The sequence below is a fragment of the Telopea speciosissima genome, chromosome 1 (genome assembly GCF_018873765.1).
Source record: "Telopea speciosissima isolate NSW1024214 ecotype Mountain lineage chromosome 1, Tspe_v1, whole genome shotgun sequence".
NCBI classification, from domain to species: Eukaryota; Viridiplantae; Streptophyta; class Magnoliopsida; order Proteales; family Proteaceae; genus Telopea; species Telopea speciosissima.
The window spans coordinates 73,421,485-73,446,159 of NC_057916.1; the positions used below are offsets into that span (position 1 = coordinate 73,421,485).

Below are 24,675 nucleotides of genomic sequence, written 5' to 3' on the forward strand. Positions count from 1 at the left end.
CCAAAGATGTTACCTTATCTATACCTTTCTTCACTCCCTCAACAACCTCTTCAAGGGGAGAATTATGGAAATGAAGAGGCCGTTTCTAACCCTTTCCTCTCACCTTTTTCTACTTCTCCATTTCTGTTTGATATTGGGAAACCTAAAGAAGGGTTGTTGTTAAAGTGGTTCTGGTAATGAGAAGGATTACCACATTAAGTACAAAAAAGGTGAATGCTTGAAGAGTAAAGGAAAGAAGGCCTGCCAAGAGCCTTTTTTGGATCCACATCCTGAGATACACCCTCCTCAGTCAAGTAACATTCCCTCTCTCCCTTCTGATTTAGACTTCTTATTGCTGCTAGAAAAGGACAGAGAATTTGCACTAATCCTGTAGCCCAATTTGTTTCCTATGATGCTCTCTCTCCTACAGGTGCTACCTTCACTGCCGCCCTCTCTTCTATTTCCATTCCCAAAACTGTCACAAAGGCCATGTTTGGCCCAAAGTGGAAGCAAACCATGTCTAAGGAAATGGTGGCCTTTGAGAAGAATTGTACTTAGAAATTGGTTGATCTTCCCAGAGGGAGGGTTCCAGTTGGATGCAGATGGGTCTACAAAGTCAAGTACCGATCAGATGGTATAGTTGAGAGATACAAGGCTCGGTTGGTGGCTAAAGGCAACTGTCAAGTGCATGGGATTGATTATCAGGAGACATTTGCTCCTGTGGCAAAGCACAACTCAATAAGAGTTCTTTTATCTTTGGCAGCTAATAAAGATTGGCCATTGCATCAGTTTTATGTGAAAAACGTTTTCCTCCATGGTGATCTAGAAGAGGAAGTGTACATGCAGACTCCACCTGACTTTAAGAGTCCCTCAGCTGAAGGGAAAGTATGCGTGCCCAAGAAGGCACTATATAGTCTCAAGCAGTCCCCGAAGGCTTGGTTTGAGAGGTTTAGACAAGCCATTTTGAATAATGGGTATTCCCAGAGCCAAGCTGACCACACTTTATTTACACGGCGAGGTAATGGTACCATCACAGACAATACCTTATTGTCTATGTTGATGATATTGTAGTGGCTGGAGATGACAGGGCTGAGATACCTAGGTTGAAGACCTACTTGGCTCAACAGTTTGAGAATAAAGATTTGGGTCCCTTAAAGTACTTCTTGGGGATTGAAGTGTCAAGGTCTAAGAAAGAAATAAATATATGTCAAAGGAAGTTTGTCCTAGACTTGTTGAAAGAAACAGGGATGTGGGTTGCAAACCAGCAAACTCTCCTATTGATCAGAATCATAAGCTAAGAGAAGACTGTGGACCTCCCCTTGTTGATGCAGGAAAATACCAGAGACTCGCCCGGATGTCAGTTATGCAGTTGGAGTGGTGAGCCAATTTATGCATGCCCCCAAGAGTGGGCACTTGGATGTTGTATATCGCATTATCAGATATTTGAAGTCTTCTCCAAGAAAAGGTAATGTAGTCCTAGATAGGTAGGAGGCCTACTAGGAGCCAAACAACAGGATCAAATAACAAAAGGGGTTGCTGGTTCGAATGGACAGCACTAGGATTTAGGTCAATTCCTAGGGTTAGGGTTGGATATTGGGAAAGAGGTTTATAGGGTATTAATGGGCAGGTCTAGGGGGTCAATATGGTATAAAAATAATAGGATTTGGGAAGGTTTTAAAATTCTGCAGTTCTGGATAGAATTGTGTTGCAGGTTTTGGGTTTTAATGGAGTGAAGGAATGGAGGGGATAAAGTGGAGACTAAGGGCTAGGGTTAAGGTCGAGTATAGGGAGAGGTGTGGGGGATATAGGCTGGAAGTAGGGTTCGAAATTGATGGCCAGATCTGTAGTTATAAGGGAGTCCTAGTTGAAGTAGGAGTTGCAGGTTTAATGGAGATTAAGGTTTGATGGATGGAGGGGATTGTAAATTAGGTCTAAGTAGAAGAAGGTTTAAAATAAAAACAGATTCAAACTCACTATATTGCCGGAACAATGGCAGCAGCTTGATGACTTGAAAGAACCTCCCGATCTTCACAATGCAAGGAGTCGCAGGAGTCCACCCACCCTATCCACCTTGAGATCCACAAGGATATGCACTCACAAAGAGCAGCAGCAATGGTAGCAAGCATAAAGCTAATTTTTATTAATCAAATTCGTGTTCAATGCTGGCCTCCCTTACAAACTTATATAGAAGACTCAAAAATAGACTTAGACACTAAAAAGGAATGGCCGAACCTTATCCCTAACCTATTAGGCAACTTAAATTGACTAGGAAACTCAAATAGACTCAAAATAGAGTCCTAATGACTTAAAACAACTTAAACTACTTAAAATAAAGAAGATTCCCTATAGCCAATAGGATATAAGAACCTCTTAGCCAATAGGACCACTTCACTTAAATTAGACCAATTGAACCAATTGGATGCAACCAATTTAAACCGGTTCAATTAAAAACACAAAATAAAAACTAAGTATTGGGCTAATCCCGTATGCAACCTATATACCCCTATTTCATGCCCACTAAAGTGGCCTAATACATAGAAAACCCTTGGGAACAAAGGCCCAACATATATATATCCCAACCCTACACTTATTCCCAATGAAACAAGCCCTATTTGATGATGAATCTGCATCAAAAGGTCTTCTCTATTAGGGGTGTCAACCGGTAGGGTCAGTCGGGCTCGGTTGGGCCTAACCGGGCTGTGGGCATATTTAAGTCTAAACGTGCCTTAATCGGGCTCTAAACGGTATAACCACAAAGGACTGAAGAAAAAATCCAAAATTGAGAAACACCATTCAAGCTGTGCATTTTGACCCATTACATCTTGATCAAGTCAATTTTGAATATAATGGGCTATGGGCTTATTAAAATAAGATACAATGTGTAGACTCTGGAGTAAAAAACAGCATATAACAAGATCATTTTTTGTACAAAAAAAAACCAAGATCATTTTATACTCGAGCAATTTTCATTTGTGGACTATAGGCTTATTACTTAAGCAATTTTAATTTTACAGAATATGATGAGAAGAAAACAACATATAACAAGATCAGACACAACCACACTAGAGAGACTGGGCGGGCTAGGTCGGGCCTGGAATCGGTCGGTCCGGTCGGGCGCCCGATGGGCTAAAACCCCACACCGGGATCGCCAGAGAAGAATAATTTTTTCCTTCTCTCACGATTTCTCTCAACTCTTCTCTTCTTCTTCCTTCTTCACTCCTTCTTCCTGTTGCTGTTAGACCTTGTTCCTCCATTAGAATCAACCTCCATTTAGTTTCTAACTTGTTCACCAAACCAGTTGTTCGTACACCCCCCAACAAAATGGGGTGGCCGAAAGTAAACATATACACTTACTGGAGGTGGCACGGTCCATTATGCTCCATATGCATGTTCCCAAACGATTCTGGTGTGATGTTCTTCTCACTACCTGTTACCTTTAATATACCATCTATTGTTTTAAACAATAAAAATCCCTTTTTCCCTTCTTTACCCCATAGTTCCTTATTTGCCATCCCACCACGTATTTTTGGTTGTGTTTGTTTTGTTCACATCCTTCACCTTGTCGTTGACAAGTTATCCCCTTGGTCTAGTAGATGCATTTTTCTTGGTTATTCTAGAACCCAAAAAGGTTATAAATGTTTTGACCCAATTTCTAATAAACAGTTCCTTAGCGCTAATGTCACTTTTTTTTAAATACCCCTTACTTTTCTTCTTCTCCATCATCTATTATTCACAATGAAGATCTTCTAGGTCCTCCCATACTGATCATACCCATCTCATCATCTCAGTCAATTAAAGTTTATCAATGTCTTCGTCGTCACTTACCTACTGCACCGCCTACTACCGCACCAGCCCCATTGACCCTGAACCTGTCCCTTTTGCTCCCACTATTCCGGACCTGCCATCCACTACAGCAGACACCACTTCTCCTAACACTCAATCTGATTATGATACTGAGGTCTCCCTCGACTTACCAGTCGTTGTTCGCAAAGGTACTCGCTCTTGTACTCAAAAGTCACACCAATCCCATGTTGTTTACCCCGTTGAAAACTGTCTCAATTTCTCATCTCCCATGCAACTATTATACACGTGCCTCTACTTTGTCTACTAACTTTGTTCCCAGGACCCACAGTGAGGCGTTGCCCCACCCTGACTGGAAGACCGCTATGGACACAAAAATGGATGCTTTGTTATCTCGACACTCTTGGACTCCGTTTTCCTTGACCCCCTAGGAAGGATTTTGTTAAATGTCGTTGGGTTTACACTATAAAATATAATCCTAATGGTTCTGTTGAGCGGCCTAAGGCCAGATTGGTTGCTAAAGGATATACTCAAACTTATGGTGTGGATTACTTTGAAACCTTCTCCCCGATTGTCTGTTTGAATTTGGTTCAAATCCTTATTTCTCTGGCTGTCAACTTTGATTGGCCCTTGTATCAGATGGATATCAAAAATGCCTTTCTTTATGGTGATCTTCAGGAGGAGGTTTATATGGAGCAACCTTCAGGGTATGTTGCTCAGGGGAAGGATTCTACTAAAGTATGCAAACTTCATAAGGCTATCTACGGACTGAAACAATCTCCAAGAGCTTGGTTTGATAAGTTCAGCTCCATTGTTACTAAATTTGGGTTCTCACAATGTTATTCTGATCATTCTGTATTTGTCCATCATCAGAATTCAAAGGTTTTTGTGATGGTAGTTTATGTGGATGATATTATTATCTCTGGTAATGAGACCTCTGACATTGCTCAAGTTAAACCCTATCTTCATCAGTACTTTCAGATGAAAGACTTAGGTGTTCTCAAGTATTTTCTTGGTATTGAAGTTTTGTGAAGCAGGAAAGGTATTAGCTTATCTCAGTGAAAATATGTTCTTGATCTCCTATCTTAAACTGGAATGCTTGCTTCCAAACCATCAGATACTCCTATGGATCCTCATCAAAAACTTGAATCCAGTAAGAGTGAAGGTTTTACAAATGTACATCTGTATAGGAGATTGGTTGGCAAACTCATTTATCTTACTGTTACTTGACCAGATATATCCTTTGTTGTTGGGGTTATTAGTCAGTTTATGCACACACCGAAGAAGATTCACTGCGATGTTGCTTGTCGTGTGCTACGATACCTAAAAGGTGCTCCTGGCAAAGGCCTCATTTATCAACCTAATCGAAATAATAACCTTGTTGGATTCTCTGATGCTGATTGGGCTTGCGCTGACGGTGATGGGCGCTCTACTACTGATTATTGCACCTTTATGAGAGGTAACTTAGTCACCTAGAAGAGCAAGAAAAAAATATTGTTGCCAAATCTAGTGTTGAAGCCGAGTATCGGGCCATGGCACAAACTACTGCTGAGTTGATGTGGATAAAGTCGTTACTTCAGGATTTGGGCTTCCTCTCACTCAACCTATGCGGCTATTTATATTGTCAATAATCCAGTATTTCATGAAAGGACGAAGCACATTGAAGTTGATTGTCACTTCATTCGCAATGCGGTTATGAAGAAACTGATTTCTACTCCGTTTGTTTCCACTACCAGTCAACTGGGTGTATGTTTACCAAGCAACTGTTTGGTCCTACTTTTCGGCAAAGTTGTTCCAAGTTGGGTCTCGGTGATTTGTACACTCTAGCTTGAGGGGGAGTGTTGAAGTATCGAGAATTATTGAGGGAATCTCGATTAGGATATTCTATCCTAATCGAGATTTTCTCCATTTAGAGTTTCCTTTTTCTGTTATGTTTCCTATTTAGTTTAGGATTAATGTTTTAGTTAGGATTTATGTTTCCTAGTTACATTATGTTTATGAATGGATCCTAATACAATTAGGAGTCCCCTATTGTAATTCAAGTAATAAATACACATCGTGGGGAGGGACTGGAGATTAAGACAATCGTTTCTCACAGTCCTTGTTCCTCTTCTTCATCTCTTCTCTTCTCTTCTCTTCTCTTCTTTCTGGTTCTTCTTAGTTATTTGATCTGCTACAATTAAGAAAATCTTGATCAACAAATTAGCAATACCCAGAGGAAATAGAGTAAAATCAGTTCAATTTCTAGAAATTTCTACCATAAAATAAATAATTTGGAGCTCAACTGAAAAGTAACACCTTTCTCACAAAACTACATCATATCTACTAATTAATCACTCTATTTAGTAATGGTGTTGACATAATTGATAAATTGGAAAATTAAATTTCACAATTAGTAAGTAAATAAAGGACAACAGCTACATAGAACAAGTTGAAGGACATAAGCAAGCCAGACTTATGTACTTTTGATTGTTAAGACTTCCTCCATCTGTTTCCCCTTTACCCATTCAGTAGCTGAAAATGTATGATGGCCACTACACGCAGAATCTTGACAACACTTGCATGGGGGGGTGGTTGAACCAAATATCTAATGGCTATATCCCAAAGTTCTCAGATACAATATCGACCACAAAACAACAAGAAGCTTTATCCACTGAAGGAAAATGTTCAGTTTTTCAGCTTAATGTTCCTCGTCACACCATCTCATCAGGGTAAATCAATTATTGCCCACAGAAAGAAATTTCAGCAATGGTTCAATCAAAAACTATACATCAAGATTCTAGCAATCATTGCAAATATACTTCGCTTTAGTTAACATCAGTAACAAGCCCACAAAGAGACATACACAATTGGAAGAAGGAATGTTAACTCTTCTCTAATTCTTTATAATGCATTTCAGTAAATTAATTGCTGCTTTTGAGGATGGGATCATGAGGATTGGGTAGTAAATTGTATTTGATCTTCCATTCTTTTCCATTCTTTAAGTGTCCAAGATAAAATAGAGAATGTTTTGGAGTCTTAAGCAACAAGGGAACTTATCTTTGCTTGGAATACCTGGACAGCAAGCACATGGGCAGTGTGGGAACTTATCTTTGTGACCATCTGCTTATTATGTCAATGGGACCCTATCTTACCCCACACCACTTGTTGCTCTGATATTGATGTTCCTATAACCATAAAGCAGCCAAGCTCCGATCAGCATCTTTCATACTAATTGGAGTCCCTCTCATATCTTTACCTTCTCCTCAAAGACTCAAAATCAAATCCTTTTGTTATCACCTTTCCTCTGGAGAAAGCCATGAAGCTGGTCTTAACATCACAGTCAAGTCATTACCCTATGGTTGTGTATTTATGTTTAGAATTAGGGTTGAACTATGTACAGTTGACCATGATTCAGCACAGATATTGATCAGCATTTTAAGCCTAGTTTCATTTTTGTGGGACTCACTAAAGCATGGTTTGGCACTGTTATGTGGACCAAAAGGAACTTTCATAAGTTAGGGGCTAACATGGCCTCGATATCTATACAAGGCCCACCATGAGAAAAGATACCAAAAACAGAACTAACCCCCCCCCCCCACCCTTCCCCGCCAAAAGTAAAGGTAACAATTCTAACAAGAGAAATCATGCACAGAGTGGATCCAAGTTGATTAGATAACCTTTTCTTATGGAAAAAAAAGGCTACAACCTTATGAAATTTCAAAAGAAGAAACAAATAAAGAGAGGGAAAAGGTTCTCTGAGCTTCTAGTGAAGGTTAGGCTAGCACCCTCTCTCTATGTCTTTCTTTCTCATATGAAATGACCTTGCTGCCCTCAATGGATTGTTTGCCAGAGGTTATCACCGGTCGTCATGAATTCTTACAAAGAGATTGTGTCGCCACCTACTTATCGGCCGCAAGAGAATACAGTAAGAAGCTTCAAGAATAGTTGGTGGCCATTCAAAACAGTATGGCACTTCACGGAGGTATCAGTGTCTATGCAGGGAATCCATTACACCCAAGGTGGTTAAAGTCAAGGGAAGCTTTGGGACTGACTCAAGCATGGTGTATCCTTGCAATAGTAGCTTTTGAAGCTGTGAAAGACAACTAACCTAGGATGGGACTGAAGATTCAAACTAGTTCCCTGTTTTTAACTCCACTAAACTATGAAGCATTAGAAATTCACCCGGTGACAGTAAAATTTTGGTTCCTATCAAGTTAATGATACGCAAACATCTTATTCTCCTCCCAGATATTGGTAGCTTGACTAGGTTATCACAACCCATAATACTTAATACCTCTAATTTCTCCAACAACCCAACACCATTAGGCAGTTCTTTAATTTTTGCCTGGCCCAAACAAAGTACAACCAAAGAGTTTAGATCACCAATGGGCACATAGTAAAATGCCAATAATAACCTCCTCTCACATTTTGAGAAATTTAAATTATCCTAAAAGGCGGTTGGTGGTCTTCCTCAGCTACCAATCTAGCACATCTTTCTCCTTTCCTTATAATCCTTAGTTCCTTACACAATTACACTCTTCCGCCGCTCTGTCTCCTAACTCCTACCACCTGTATAGGTCAACAATGGCATCTCCACGTTCTCTTTAAACAAAGTTAATAGCTTATTACCTTTTAGATTGAGATCAAGGGTTTATGGTTTAACCTTTCTTCTTCCTAGACCAACCTGTGAGGTCTAAGGCTGGCTTTAAAACAGAGAAAGGTAATGGATTTTCCTTCTAAAAGGGTTTTCCTTCCTGGATGCTAATGGGTCCTAGCCATTGATTAGTGACTATTCTCTGTCTTTACTCTATACTTTTTGTTCTTTGTTCTGTATCAGATTCGTAGAAAACCCATGAGGTTTCTTATCTGGGTATTCTACAGAAGAGGGCTCTGTTTGCTAAATTATGTGTTATGCTCCTGCATTTATCAACTATAGAATCTAAAAATTAACATCTAAATAAATAAAACCACCAGGAAGTTAAATACAGAAGGAGAGAAAACATGCTCATCTGCTCTTATTTTATTCACATTTGTTTATGACCTTTAATCCTTTTGTTTTTTAATTACTCAGCTATTAGATTTCCTCTCTTTTTTTGTTTCCTGTATGAATAAACTATTTTATTAGAAAAGAAGAGAAACAATGAAGACGCACGCATTATACCAAACACTCCCAAAAACTAAAACCAACACCCTAAAATCTAAATCGAAATCCAACCAAAGATAACCTTAGAACAGCTTAGCCGAACACAACATATAACTCCTCAACACGAACATACTTCATCAAACTGCATCAATATCCTCCTGTTACTCTCAAGTTCTTAGACCCTTCAATCCAGCATCTCATATTCAATATCCTCCTGTTCATCTGCTGCAAGATAACACATAGGTTTGGGTTTTTTTCTTCATTTTATGGTCATAGATACCATTGATCATGCTTTCCCAATCAAAGTTTACATTTTCTGGAAACATTAGCAACATATTTCATTTAATGAATACCAAATCAATCATACCTGTAAATATGGCATATTTGAGCATGATCTTGTTACACTAGATGCAATAGATATATAGTGCTTTACAAAACAAATTATACAGTTCTGAGCCAATACCTACCTCCTATTCGCAACAATCAGAGAAAAGTTCCAAAAGTCATCAATCTTTCATTATAAAAATATCTTACCTACAAAACTGAAGTTCAAAACACCATGAACAATCCTCACCTGGATAAAATGAATTTACAAGGCTGGTCAATTGCTTAAAAGACAAGTTTAGTAGAAGCCCAAAACATTTTGTGACTTATGGATATACTTCTGAGTTCCCAAGTTAATCAGGATTCTCACAACAAATAAAACTGAAAAGTTTTCTGTGAACCTATAAAAGTGCCTAAAAGCAGGGTGATACATCTATGCGGTTTGAAAATGAAATAACTTCTTAAAAGAAACAGTATTAGCAGTGGTATGCAAAACTATATGATTATGGTCCGAACTAGCTGAAGTAAGCTTCTTACGAAAGACAAAAGGCCAAACCAGCAACTGTGAGTGAGAAACAAAGCATCTGTCAAGATCTTCATTAATCAAACAAGGGGGCTTCTATCTATTTGACTAGGTCAAGGGTGACTCTGAAACTCTAATCTCTTACAAATTAAAGTAGGAAATGAAATCTTTCAAGTATTGGGCTGCCGAGGACCTCAAAAACAATAAGATAACCACCTAGTTTATCCGACAGATCAAGCAATTCATTGAAATCAACAATAATAAAGGAGCAACAACGAATGGAACTAATATTGTTTTTTTTTAAAGGTAGAATGGAACTAATATTAGGTGAGGCTATAGAACCCATAAACCTTAGAGACCTTTATTTTAGGTGAAATCCACCAGTGATATAACGATGAAATGACAACCAAAATAACTATGGAACGTGAAAAAGAAGGAAAGAGATGACAGCAGTGCGGAAACCTAGGGTTTTTCACTCATTGAAATCGATTTATTATATTTAGATTCAAATCAGAAAATACAAATGATCAATATCTAATTAGAGCAGAGTTGCTGAACTTATCTTGCTCAGAGCAGCTTCCGAGCTTCGTAGAGAGAGAAAACCAGCGCCCTTCAGAGAGGTTGATCTTCCATGGAGAGCTTCCAAGCTTCACAGAGAGAGAGAGAGAGAGAGAGAGAATCAGCACCTCAGAGCTTCTCAAAGAAACAAATAAAGCTGGTAGGATTTTTTGATATTTCAATCGAGAGATCACAACTCGAGCTCGGGTTTTGATTTTACTTCCAATTTTGGTTGGGAAATAAAAAATGCAATATCTATTTGCAAGGGAAATTTATTCTCCATGTAAAATAGATTTCACTAAAAACCAAACACTTAAAAACATTCCCCTTGTAAAATAAATGTCACTTTACCTCAAAAATTTGCATGCCCCTAACAAGTAACAACCAACCAAACAAAGCCTTCAGCATTATCGTGGCAAAATCTATCTAATTGACAATAAAAAAGTCACATCAGTTGTCCATATGAAAAAATATGTAAAACAGGTTTCTATAACAGTGGCATATAAGAACTCTATTCTATGCTGCTTGAAGTACTTGCAGCAGTCATTTTGTGCACTCCCTGAAAATGATAAAAGCCAAAAGAAAACATGAGGTAAGACAGAAACCCAACAAAAATCTAGTTGTTCTCAAGACTCGTGAAAATTTGTAAAAAGTCAAATGCAATACATACCTCAAAGCATAGTTATCAAAGCGTCCAGGCTCCTTGGTCGCCTTGTTGGTGTCATCTTGATTTTGGAACCTCTCCAACGCCTTAGGCGCCTTGATAACTATACCTCAAAGAAGTCCTGTATATTGATAAAAAGAATGGGAAGTGCGAAAGACATGCAGCTTGGGTAGCTTCTAACCTCCAAAACTATTTAATTAAAAAATAATAATTGAGTCTCCTGATGCTAAATATAATAATAAATTAGGTAAATTTGAAAGCGATACTGAAAAACTTACATCAATATCATGATAGACAAATATGTTTCTGAAAACCCAAACTATGCCAACCTTGTCCAGATAATTATGACCATCATGATTTTGCATTATTCTAAAAGCCTTCCAACTTCTAAGAATTTCATAGTCAATGTTCTCAAGCAATCATTGATGCAGTGAATTTTCTTTTCCCAAATTCTGGAAGTTGTAGGGCTTTTATTCCACAGGGTAGGCCATTCTCTAGAGTAATGCGAGATCATGATGGTCGGAATTACCTAGACGAGATTGGGATAATCCGGTATCTCAACAACATATTTTTCCATCATTATATTGATGTAAGCTTTTTAGTATCGCTTTCAAATTTACCCAATTTATTATTATATTTAACATTAAGAGACTCAATTATTATTTTTTACTTAAATAATTTTAGAGATTAGAAGCTACCCTTACTAAACATCTTTCGCTCTTACTTATTGGTTCAAAGTCCAAACAGTATAGTTATTTTTGCTATTTATCTCCTGCAAAAATTATTAAGTGATACCGGGTTTAATATACTTGTCAAAAAATTATGATATCGAAAATCTACGATATTCGGTAGTGATAACAAATTCTGGAAAATGCAAGTTCATACGCATATCAGCTGGTACTTGTAAGTATAACATGATGGTTCTTGTAACTAGGTTTTTTTTAATATCTATATTCTAATATTAAAATTTGATTTATTTCTGGAGAAGATAAATCGATGTTGTAAAGACGAACTGATTTGATGAACCATTTGAATGTTTTAGAACTTTGCATACCAACTTTGAGTCACTTGTATATCTTTCAGCACTTTCAATATAATGTGTGAGCTTTTATTAAATTTTTTATTTTTTTTTTTAAATGATTTTTTTATTCTTAATCTTAACAGGTGAAATTCGTAGTTAACAAACATGTCTGTCCCTCCTACAAAATGAATAATTACTTAAATTAATATCAATAAACATAAATAAGATATAATAACTGATGTAAATTGGTTGTCTAAAACCAACCACAGGTAATCCCTACACCGGCATGAGTAGCCATCGGGTAGGTGTAGGTATTTACCAGCAATTAAAAATTAAAATCATGGGCTGAGTTAGGATTTTTTATTTGTTAATTTGTAAGTTAGTCTTTTATTGGGTTGTAATTCTAATTAGGATTCCTAATGCAAGTTTGAATCCTAGTTAGTATTCCTATTTCAGTTATGAGACCTAGTTAATTTGTGAGTCATAGTTAGAGTTTGATTTCTGTCTATATATATGTAAGAGCTATTAAGAGCCTCCCACGATTTAATGAATGAAAATTTGCTTTGCAAACAACACTGTCATGAGATAGGTTATGAGGGTGGAATGCCCAGGCTGAGACAGCCTTCACTGCCTTTCTCTCTTCATCGATCAGCATTCAAGTATTCAAGTTGCTTTAATTCAGTTGCTGGTTTTCTGCTACAAGGTTCAAGGATCCCTAAGCTAACAAGTAAGTCCATATCCCCATCCCCAAAACCTTCTTCTCCTAATCCTCTAAACCTAACAATAGCATTCCCCCATACCCTAACCCTGTCCAGCCCAATTCCCTCATCAAAATTCCATCTTTTCAGGTTTGATCTTTCCACCACACCGTAAGGGAAACTCGATTCTGGCTCTAGTCCTAGGTGACCACTTTAAACCCTAGACTTTCCTATATTCCTTTTTTTCCCAAAACCCAAAAACCCAAATCCTAATTTAATATTCATCTTAGTTTACATACTCAATCTCCATAAAACATCTCAGGACCTTCACCGGAAGACTTCCCTTTGTCAACTTAACCTAACCCTACCTTCAACCCTAGATCCCATCTAACCCTAACCTTAAATTCAGAGTTTCATCTATTTTAACCTAGCTGATTCTTCCAACCCTTAGCAGATCCTGGTTATTGGTTCTAGTTGGTATTCCAGCCATCTAGGATTACATTAATAACGTTTAGGAAAAAAACATACCAGATAATGCTCCATTAAAAATTATAAATCTTGTCAACACAGGAAATGTAATTATGTTACAGTCAAATCTGAAAACATATTTTAATCTGAAACCCCAACCCCCCCCCCCCCGCCCCCCAACATACACACAAAAAGAGATACAAAAGTTTCCTCATCATGTAAACTAGGTGGCAAAGTTGTAAACTTATAATTTCTTAGAACACCAAAACACAAACAATGGTTATAATGATACCTAGTATAAAAACTAGGAATAAAAGTTAAATATGGATAAAGGAGAATAATAAGTATAAGAAGGGAGGGTAAGTATAAAATTAAAGCAAAAGGGGAAAAGGGGATCGTACAAGAGAAGGGGGAGAATCCAACGGTAAAAGAAGGCTTCAAACCAGATGCAAGAACTCCTCCATGACAGTCGCAATGGAACCAGTTTAGAAGGAGTTTATCGACTCTTAACCCTACTGATTGCACACAATAACCATTCAAAAACAATGCCAAAAAGATCGAAGCTTTGCCACAGTACCAAGCGGTAGGGTTAGTTTAAGCTTTGAATCTAGATATAACTCACAACAGAGGACTAAGATGCAAGTAACATTAAGGGGTTTGAGTTGCCAAGGTATGAATTCCCTTACACACAAAATCTCAGGTTATATTGCTTGCTTACCAAGGAGTTAGATCAACTTCAATGGGATGGTTAGGTAGCCTAGAGACAAAGAACAACGACAAATAAAAGATAACAGAAAATACAGAGAATAAGAAGATGAAAGAAGGACAAGAAGAAATAAAATAGGGAGAACGATAAGATTAGAGGTGAGAAACGAGAAGAGGTCACACAACCCAAGTCGTATCATTCTAGTAAAGATCTTAATAGCTCGGGTTATTTTTATCAAAAAAAAAAAAAAAAAAAACAAACACAAAAAAGGAAAATCATTCTAATATTGTTTGTTTAACAAGGAGTTCGATCAACTTCAATGGGACTGTTAGGTAACTCATAGCAGAGGACTTTGGATGGAAGTAAGATTAAGGCATTTTAATCACAACGTACGAGTTCCAGACACACAAAATCTCAGGTTATATTGTTTGCTTAACAAGGAGTTCGATCAGCTTCAATGGGACTGTTAGGTAGCCTAGAGACAGAGAACAACGATAGATAAAAGATAACAGAAAATACAAAGAAGACGAACAAGGAGAAATCAAAGAGGGAGAACGAGAAGTGGTCACACAACCCAACTCGTTTTTTGCTTGTTTACCAAGGAGTTCACATTTTGTGACCGAGAGAGAGAGAGAGTGTGTTACAGTGAAGTAACCAAACAATGCTTGGCAGACGCGTAGTGCTTTGGGGTTTGAAACTGTGAGGGTTTTAGGGTTTTCCGTTCTGATTCATGGTGTACTTGATTGACAGAGTAAGAGTAGTGATCTTCCCCACGCAGCCGGCAAATTACTTAATACCTTTTTTTTGTCCCGCATGAAAAAGAATTCTGTCCAGGAATTTGGCCTACACCGGCACTCCCATGTGTCTATTCGAGAGACTGAGACATGGGAATACTAGCTTAGGCCACGCTCTCGGACAGAAAATTACTTTCTTTCTTTGCTATTATATTTCTTCCTCTAGAAATATGTTTATATTATATTTTAAATCTTTTGTAAAATATTTTTATGAAAATTAAGGTTTGTAAATTTAATATTAAAGTTTGGACCAATTTCTCGCTACTCATTGTGAAGAGATTCTTCATTTTTTTGCGGGTTGGATGTGACACTATAGACAAGATGGTGGAAGAATCATGGTCCTTGATTTCACTTCACCATGGGTGTAAAAAAACTTTCCCCTCCATATGATCCAATAAAAAATTATCCCCAAATTTTTAACCTATGATGAAAAAAGAATCTGGTCAATCAACGGCTATAACACTTGAATAGGATTCTTTAGAATAGTGAAAAAAGCATTTCAAACTTCCATATCAGGGATAATAATAACATTTCAAAGGTAGAATTTTCTACCTTGGTAAAAATAATTTTGTCCAGGAGGATGCATGTTGTTCCAGACACGGAAGGAGGCAAAATGACCACCACACTCTTATTAAATGTGAAAATAAGGGTGTCAAAATGGAATCGGAACTGATTGTTTACGATTGAACCGAACAACATCACAAAGAAAATGATCTGGTTTCGATTTAATAGGTTCTTTGTCGAGTTCAATTTTGATTTGTACCTCAAAACGATGGCTCTAAACCAAATAGGAACTAGAAAAACTAAAAAGAAATGGGTACCTCTCACTCGAATACTAGCCCACACATCAATTTGATTATTAATAATATAATAATTAATTTAATAAACAACAATTGTTGCATTATTCTTGAAACATAAAAGCAATCAAATGTCTTAGAATTAACTATGTAATATATATGTTCAGTACAGATTGAAAATGATGGGTCATGTTATATTAGATTAACAAAGCTGTACCTGCCAATGAAAAAAATAGTTTTTGAACCTTCCATAGGACTAATAGGATGGGTTTATTGCATTTTTGTCTGATGGACAGAGTATTTTAACATCTACAGGATTTTCTTGTTCAACCGACAAAATGAAGGATGAGCTATACAGAATCTTGCAGGGGTGGAAACACGCTTTGAAGGATAAAATATACTTCAAAGAAATCTAGATAAATAACCATGGTTTACATGGTATTTTGACTCCGCAAGGAGATATGTGTATGTCCAAGAATCTACTTCTCTCCTATCTTGAACTTGCCGAACTAACCTCTAAATTTTCAACTGTAAATATAAGGCATAGAAACAATCACTGGTTTAGAACTTTCCGCTCTTTAGCCCTTTTTACTATCACAAATAGAACATCTATTCCTCCTTTTATGTATGATGTACAAACTTTCGGTTCCCTTTAAATAATATATTTTTTTTTTCATAAAAAAAAATGAAAGAAATAGTTTTTTCCCATTTAAGAGTGGAGAAGGAAAAAAAAAAGAAAAAAAAGAAAAGAGGGAAGCCAAGGACCAAAAAAATAAAAAACGAGAGGTGAAGATTGATGGGGTGGTTTTTGTTTTTTCAATCACATCGGCATGAGAAAATAAGGACTAGGAAAGTTAAAGAAGGAGAACTGAACATGGGTTGTTTTTGTTTTTTTAATCAAATAGGCATGAGAAACATGATGAGTGGAGGAGACCAGAAGAGAATGAAAAACACAAGAATATATAGGGTTTGAAAATTTGAGGTTTTCCTTGATACCATTTCCCAAAACCGGCATTACAAACTACATGTAAATCGGTTTTAAATCAGATAACGAGAATCAAATAGAAACCTGTACAACCACATCGAATATATAATGATTTTGATTTCAAATTTTTTCAAAATGTAAACCGCATTGGAACTGAGATTTTTATTTGATTCGATTTTGAGTTGAACTTTGCAAAATGTAAAACATACTAGAACCAAACCAAATAATCAGAATCAGACCCATTGAAACCCTTAGGTGAAAATGCTGCTCTTGTTGATGCTCTCACCCGCTCTTCTATTGGGTCCACACTGACATTGGGGCCACGCTCCTAACCAGGGATCGCGTTCCCTTCTTTTATCCCAAACTAAAAACCAATAACCTGAGCTTGGAAGTTTCCAATGCCCATTGCCCATTGCCCATTGCCCAGTCCAACTCTTGTAGCCCGGCCCATACGCGCTATGAGAAGCAAGACTAGTAGAACACCAGCAGGGTAACGGGTGACCTTCTAGATGGAATGCTGCGTCTTTCGTGCGAACAGTGAGTTAAGACTTTCATTTTCTACTTTCTTACACAGAAAAAGGAAAAGATTTGAAAAACTCGGCAAACTTGGATAAAAAGCAACAGACCATAATAATATCATTTCGACTACCTTTTGATTATTTGGTTCACACTTCATATATTTTCTTTCTAATTAATGAGATTTTTTATAACAACACCAAACCCTTCTTCTTCACCCCTTCCAATAGTTTAATTGTGTCCGAACCCCATTTGGAAATGGACTCTGGATTTCCACCCACCTTCCTGAATCAATCGCAGAATCTCCATTAACCCATCAAGGGTTGAGACTTGAATGGATAGATATGCAGTTGCAGATATGTAGGTAGATGAGAAGGATACACAAAAAGTGAGCAAAAGGGAGATAAAACCCTCTCCTCTTTTTTTTTTGTTTTTTTGTAATTATTTTTTCTTCTTAAATTTTGAAGAAAAAAAGAACTAGTTGGGTTCGTGTTCAGTATGCACAGATCCGGAGCTGTAATGGCTTGGAATGTTTTCAAGTTTTGTACGGCCCTGCGTGGTCTGGGCTCCATAATGATCCTACTGGTTCTCGGCGTCGTCGGTGTCACTTATTATGCTGTCGTCGTTACCAATTACGGGCCTGCTTTGTATGACGGTGGTCTTGCTTCTGTCACCGCTCTTGCTGTCTTGATCTTGTTTCATGCTCTGGTAAGCTTCTTATATTCCATTTCTACATGATTTTTAGTAGTCAAAGAAGGGGAAAGAAAACAAAAGAGAGAACTTTTGTTTTTGGGTAACTTAGTTTTGTTCTTTCTGTTGAATCGTGCTTGTTGACTGGTTTTGAAGGGATTTTTTGTTTTTTGGGTTCTAAAGAAAGTATATACAAACGTGAAATTCTCTAAAAAGATAATTTTTTTTAATGTGGAAAGGGTTGTAAGGAGTTATTTTGGTTCTGCAGTTGGTGATGCTACTATGGAGCTACTTTTCTGTTGTTTTAACGGATCCAGGTTCCGTTCCACCAAATTGGAGGCCTGTTTTGGATGAGGAAAGAGGAGAGAGCGATCCATTGACAGCTTCGGAGTATGGTGGAACAGGAATAGGTGTACAGCAGTCTGCGGTGCTAACTGACCCTGTGAATCCAAGAGTCCGGTACTGCCGCAAGTGCAACCAGCCGAAACCATCTCGTTGTCATCACTGTTCTGTTTGTGAGCTCCTTATTACATCTTCTTTAATGGAATTTCTTGTCCAAAGCTTGAACGTTTTTGTTCTCAGAGGAATTATCAATATTTTGACTCTTATCTGTTTGATGAATTTCAGGTGGGAGGTGTGTTTTGAAAATGGACCACCATTGTGTTTGGGTTGTCAATTGCGTTGGGGCTCTAAATTATAAATATTTCCTTCTCTTTTTGGTATATTTCCTTCCCTGCACTAGTATGAAGTATTCTTATCAGCATATTCGATTCGTTTAAAGTTTGAAACCTGTTGTTGCACTAGAGTATGCAGGGGGATATTTCCCATGTTGGACTGCTCTAGATCTTATATTCCATTTTTTTTTTGCAAAATCTGAAATGTTATATTGTTTTTGCATGTGAGGGTCTTAATTGTATTTGGGGCTAAGTTTTACTGTAGTATGTTCTCCCTTTATGTGCAGATATATATGCATAGTTACATTACTATCTAATGCTGGAAACACAATATTCACTTTGATGAGTTTGTTATGCGTTGATATGTAATCAAGAATCACACTGCAGGTATAAATGTAGTGTCATAGGGACGTTAGTTTTTACCATAATTTCATTTGGTTCAAAAGTAGAGGAATGCACGATTCTAAATTACATCCATTGCAAAAAGGGGAAATGCAGCTGAAACAGTGAAACCAAGGGGGTGAAAAGTCAAGTAACAGTTGTATATGGGTAATGGGTGAATAGGTTCCAATTTGTGGCAGTTACTGAATATTATTGCCTGAGGTAAGATGCTGCAGGATGTTTGTGGACTGTATACATAACCAACAAAATTAACATCCACGATGGTAATTGGCCCCCTGAAAGAGCGAATTTGGTTTAGTCTTGCGTAACTTGGTTAGAAACTTTAACCTTTTATTGGTGGGGTTTAGATATTTAGGTTAATTAAGAAATCGAAGCCATTCCTGGAGAAGAGGATTGTTATCATTTATAGGTTGGGTTTTGTGATGATTGGTGGCTGGGTTTGATACTTTTCTGGTGTACCTCTTCTTTCTTTTTTGTGGGGGGGGGGGGGGGTATATGCATTGGAAGCTTATGAGGTTCATTATTTATATGAAGTGTTGTATATGAAAAAATCCATAAAGATAGTGCTTTGCCATGAGAGATAGAGAGGAGCTGCTAAGGAGGACTTGCACAGAATATGGAGTGTATATGTTGTGCACAAAAGGGCAACAAAATGGTGAAGGTCAAATCTAGTCATGATACCCAAGAAACCATTGTTGATAGAGCATCAAGATGAAATCATTATTATGATGTCAGATATGAATTGCTCTGCTTATTGACTTTTTGGATGGGATAATTTATAGTTTTTCACATGCTGTTATTTCTTGGCTACTTGTGTTGCCTCTATGCTGTTCAGCATCTATCATTTTGACTGACGTACTGCCTTACAAGTTACAATACCCCCTTACGCTGGTGTGTTGCTAAATGAAGTTGATTAACACTATTCATTTTTGGAACTTGTATATTACAATAGATAAGATGGTGATGAATTGCATGGTGTCATTTTCTTGATGTTTTCTTTTAAATTGTATTCAAGGACTGGGGGGGGGTACTTTTGACTTTTGGCAATGGGATTTGATAGCTGTCATGTTGTCATTTTCTTGATATCTTATCTTTTTTGGGCTTTCTTAACATCTCAATAGCCAGGGGATACATAATATTTATTTTTGGTTTTTTAGGGGTAAGTTAGGGTTCTATGTTACAGTAATATTGATTTTATTTATTTACAAATTAGGAAATTTACTCTTTTCTAAATAGATAGAGATCAACCATATTTTATGAATCCCTTTTCCTACTCAAGTTTTAATAGTTATTACGAGCCCAATTTTATTTTTTTTGGTAAGTTTCTCGTCTAGGACTTCAGTTTACTTGGGAATCAAATTTTTGAGTCCTAATTTAACTTTGCCTTGGAGTTTAGTCTTAAGAGTCTAAGTTGCAGTCTTTTAGTGAATGTAGGGCTGTACACCACAAAATAGACATGATTGAAGATTGATGAGATTTGGTTTGGTGCATGCCTAATGTTTTAAATGCTTGGTGATCTTCTTGTCGCTCATCTTTCTCTTCTCTCTTCCTTCATTAGTTTTAGTTCTATCTCCTTTACTGATTCTTAATTCTGTCTTCAACTTCCTCAAACTCGACATGTTTGCTTTCAGATTTGAAGGCCATTTATACTCTAATAGATTTAAGATAGGACTCAGTTGACTAAGTTCAAAGTGGTGGAACATGTAAATTTTCTTTGATGGATTTTTGCTGATTTTGTATCTTTGATGTTGTGAATAATGGAATCCTCGAAAGTGCTGCCTGTCGGTCTTGCTATGAAGTTGTTGACTTGTTTTATAGTGGTACTTGTCCTTCTAGTAGATCTGGTATCAGAGCCAAACCTAAGCTCTTCATCATGGAGATTGATACACATATCTATGACTTGCTACTTTTAATGAAAGATGATATTCACTCAATCGAATAAGGTATACAAGACATGAGGACTAGTTTTGTGGAGTTTAGATAGTATCACAGAAGGACCTCGGAGGAGTTCAATCAAAAAATTGAATTTATACTTGGAAGTTCTACAACGATGGGCTGAAGACGAGGTGATCAAGGAATCTCCTCAACAGGAGAATATGATTAAAATTCAAGATATATTCAATGACTATCTGATCGAAGTTGAGGACTCTCCCATAGAGAATTTCATTGAAGAGGAGCAAGTGGAGTTCCTCACAGAGATCGAAAGCTTGGAATTCATTCTCCCTTAACAATTGTTCAACAACAAGAATTTGACAATAGCTGATTTTGTTTGTGTTGTTCATAACCAACGGATCATCGAATCATGGATGTCGATTGAGTGATAGACATTCTTCCATATTTTAAAACTCGAGGATGATTTTTTTCCAATACCGGGGGAATTGATGCAGTTGCATAAGACTATGATCCCGTATGGAGGTCGCCTAAGCGCTAGCTTGGGAGGCCCACAAGGTATAGTTATATTGTAATTTGGGCCCTTTATTTTCTTGGGTTTCATTGTAACATACCTAATTTATAATCCCATAAAATGGGGTTAAAATTAGTATATGGGATTATTAATTAAGTGTTTGAGTTAGGTTATGATACTTCATAGCTTTTAAAAGTTCTGTTTGAAGTCTATTTACTTTTAAGTCGAGTGATTTGGAGTGATTTTATTAGTCAATTTAGAAAATTAAAAGGCTATCAATTGGACATGTTTTTATTATAGAAATTAAATTTTGTTTTAAAGAGTTTTTGAGCTGTTTAGCTCTGAAATGTGGGTGAATGCTCTTCTCCTGGCCTACTGCTTTCTTCTAGTTCTAAAATTATTGCAAATTAGGTACCATCTCTATTCTACTATTATTCTTCTCCTCATTATTATTAGTTATTCTAATTTGTGGTACCCCTGTTCTAGATCAATTTTCAGATTGTATTCTTCTTCAATATCTCTCTAGTTACTGGTTAGTTTAACTTCAAATTTCACATACTAGTTTCTGATCTTGTTCTGTTTGAAATTCTGGTTCTGATTCCTAAAGAATACTGGTCGATATTGTTGTTCTGATTCTGCTATTAATTTTTCCTAGTAGCACTTGGACTTCTCCATAATTCCAATGTCTGTTGTCAAAATTGCTTCAAATTCTGTACAGTTCTTCTTCTATTGGAATCATAGTTGTCAAGGTGGCGCCTAGGAGCCTTGTTGGTGTTACCTTGATTTTTTCCCCTCTGCTGCCACCTTGGATTACCTTGTCACCATGACAACTATGATTGGAATAGACTACTCAACCTGAGTTTTAACATATTCTAATCTGTCTGTTGTGAGTTGCAAACTTTCTCCTATTTCTGGCCTATATTTCCCTGTTCTAGGATCCTGGTATGTGCTAGTCTCTTGCTGAATTTTCTGGTTCGGGATTAGCCTACATTACATAATTCGAAGAAGTATTATTCGGCTTCGTCCTGTGGCTCTTGTACATGGTGGGCTTGTTGTTTGGTTGATAAGCTGATGGATTGTGTTCTAAACTTAGGTTCATCCAAACATGGATGGGTCAAAAGTTTCTTGTATTTGTTGGTTGATTGGACATTGATGGGTCTTTCAATATCAATATGCTTGTCTGGACATTAATTTATGTACTTTATAATGTAATGTTTATCTATTCTACGTAATGATGCATGTTATGCTGTTCTATCTACTACACGTGTTATTTGTACAATTATTTGGTACTTGGTAATCAAGTTTTATAGATATTTTTTCACCATGTAATAAGAATCCTGATTGTTTTCTTACTTGCTCAATCTGATGCAGTTCTATACATTTCTTGAAACAACTCTGGCCACCTTATCATTATTGCCGCATTTCATAGCATTTTTTAGTGATGGAGAGATACCTGGAACACCAGGAACCCTTGCAACAACTTTTCTTACATTTGGTATGCTCTGAGGAGTCCTCCCCAGCTAACCTATTTTTATGCTCGCTTCCTGAGATTATTTCTGAACTCTTGTTGCTCTATCATCCAGTGTTGAACTTAGCTTTTGCATTGAGTGTTATGGGTTTTCTGATCATGCACATATCATTGGTGGCTGGTAATACCACCACCATTGAGGTAAGATCTTTCACGCTCCCTAATTTATGTTTTCTCATTTCTGTTTTATTATAGTTATGGACAAGCTGCACTCTAAGCATGGAGTGTGCCAAATAACTGATGGTTTAATTTTCTTGTCATCAGGCTTATGAGAAGAAAACCACCCCTAAGTGGCGCTATGACCTTGGTCGAAGAAAGAATTTTGAGCAGGTTAGTATAGTCACAATTTGAGATCTTTCTTTTAGTTCTGGAAGGCTTATATTTTAAATTGATTGGTAATTGAAATTGAAATTTCTTGATTAATGTTCCACAATTGAAATATCTAAGCTTAGTCCATTAATTACTAATCAAATTAGTTACATCGCTTAAATTTATAGATTAGCTGGTTTTCTGAAATTCATGACTCAGACTGCACTAACCTATATTGTCCAGTCCAAGTTAGGCAACACAAACTGGGTAAATTCATCTCCTCACTGCCAAGTTTGTAAGGGTTGTCTGTTGAGTGAGCCCCTCTTTGATAGAAAATCAGTTTTTGTTCATGGTTTTAGTTTTTTGAAGGACGTACCTAGTGCACGAGGCTCCTGCCACTGCGGGGGTCTGGGGAGGGTCTAGTTTTTTAGTGATGACAAAAGCTTTACAAGTAATTGAGATATAATTATATAAAGATGCTCTTGTTTTTCTGTTCATATGCAAAACTGGTTATGAGATAATGTATTCAAATTGTTGTTGCTAGAGTGTTAGATTGTAACTGGTCCCCAGGTTACCAATCCTGGAATGCATTTTGATGAAGGAATGCAAGATCGTAGTTGCAATCATTATCTCTGTAGATAACCTATCTTGTGCAGTAATATGATGTACCTTGTTAGAGGGAAAACCTGAAATAACTTCCTTGGAGATTGCTCACCATGGTTCTTAAAGCCCATAAGAATTCTGATGCGGTTTCCATCAGTCCCACCGCCAATGAACATGTTTTGAATCTTTTAAACTTTGTGGCAACTTATTTATCTAATCATATGTCTCCGTTGAGACTTTCGGACGATATTGTACAAACCTTAATTTCTTTATGTTAATATATCTTTTCTTTTCCCATAAAAAAACAAAAAAAACTGGTACAATTTGGTTGGTTTTTGACATGAGGAGATCTCTTATGATGGAATTGACCAATTGATCCATTTGGAGCCACGGCATGCATGTTACGTGCATGAAGTAGGGGATTAGGGAGGACACTGTTTAAAAAAAGGGCGTACCCAGTGCACGAGGCTCCCCCCACTGCGGGGTCTGGGAGGGTCATAATGTACACCGCCTTACCCTGCTTTGCGGAGAGGCTGTTTACCAACTCGAACCCGCCACTAGATAGGCTTACTGTTTTGTGATTCTATTTTCTGGGGGTAAATACCTATGTGCGATCCAGTTCACATGTGAGACCTGTGGTGTATTCCCCTTTCCTTTGGTAGAGAACGTACAATATATTGACTGACCTAGTTAGGCTGTGATGCAAGAAGCTACTTGGATTCAGTCTCTTTACTGGAAAAACAGATCAACTGATTTATGATTGGGTTTTTTTGCATATCAGGTGTTTGGGTCGGACAAGAAATACTGGTTTGTCCCTGCATATTCAGAAGAGGATCTAAGACGTATGCCAGCACTTCAGGGACTTGAATATCCTTCGAAGCCTGATCTCGATGCCCAGGAGTTCTAACAATCATTAACGGCGTGAATCGTGAAATTCCATTCTTCATTTTTGTTGTGAAGAAGGATTTCATGCCCTCACAAAACAGAGATGAGGCACGCAGCAAGTGTGGACCTGTATATGTCAATCCTCACACATCTGTACTAGCATCATCAAGACGAAGTAACACGCCGGATTTCTGATCTCATTGTAAGGAACAGCTAAAAGC

General features: G+C 37.3%; 1 protein-coding gene and 1 long non-coding RNA gene across 3 annotated transcripts; one reads left to right on the forward strand and one right to left on the reverse strand.

The window, feature by feature from the left end:
* Positions 1 to 24,675, reverse strand: LOC122647070. The gene is made up of 3 exons (XR_006330778.1): positions 24,549 to 24,675; positions 19,185 to 19,193; positions 1 to 13 (listed from the first exon to the last, which is right to left on the reverse strand). It is a non-coding gene; the product is annotated as an uncharacterized LOC122647070 (long non-coding RNA).
* Positions 17,197 to 24,545, forward strand: LOC122647052 (probable protein S-acyltransferase 14). 2 transcript variants are annotated; one of them, XM_043840572.1, is made up of 8 exons: positions 17,197 to 17,388; positions 17,427 to 17,667; positions 17,918 to 18,164; positions 18,277 to 18,368; positions 22,501 to 22,624; positions 22,713 to 22,798; positions 22,922 to 22,987; positions 24,351 to 24,545. In XM_043840572.1, exons 2-8 carry the CDS (start codon positions 17,458 to 17,460, stop codon positions 24,474 to 24,476), a joined length of 951 nt encoding a protein of 316 aa, XP_043696507.1. In that variant the 5' UTR covers positions 17,197 to 17,388; positions 17,427 to 17,457; the 3' UTR covers positions 24,477 to 24,545. The 2 variants fall into 2 exon arrangements, with proteins under 2 accessions (XP_043696507.1, XP_043696514.1); XM_043840579.1 differs by lacking the exon at positions 17,197 to 17,388 and having other exon boundaries at positions 17,411 to 17,667.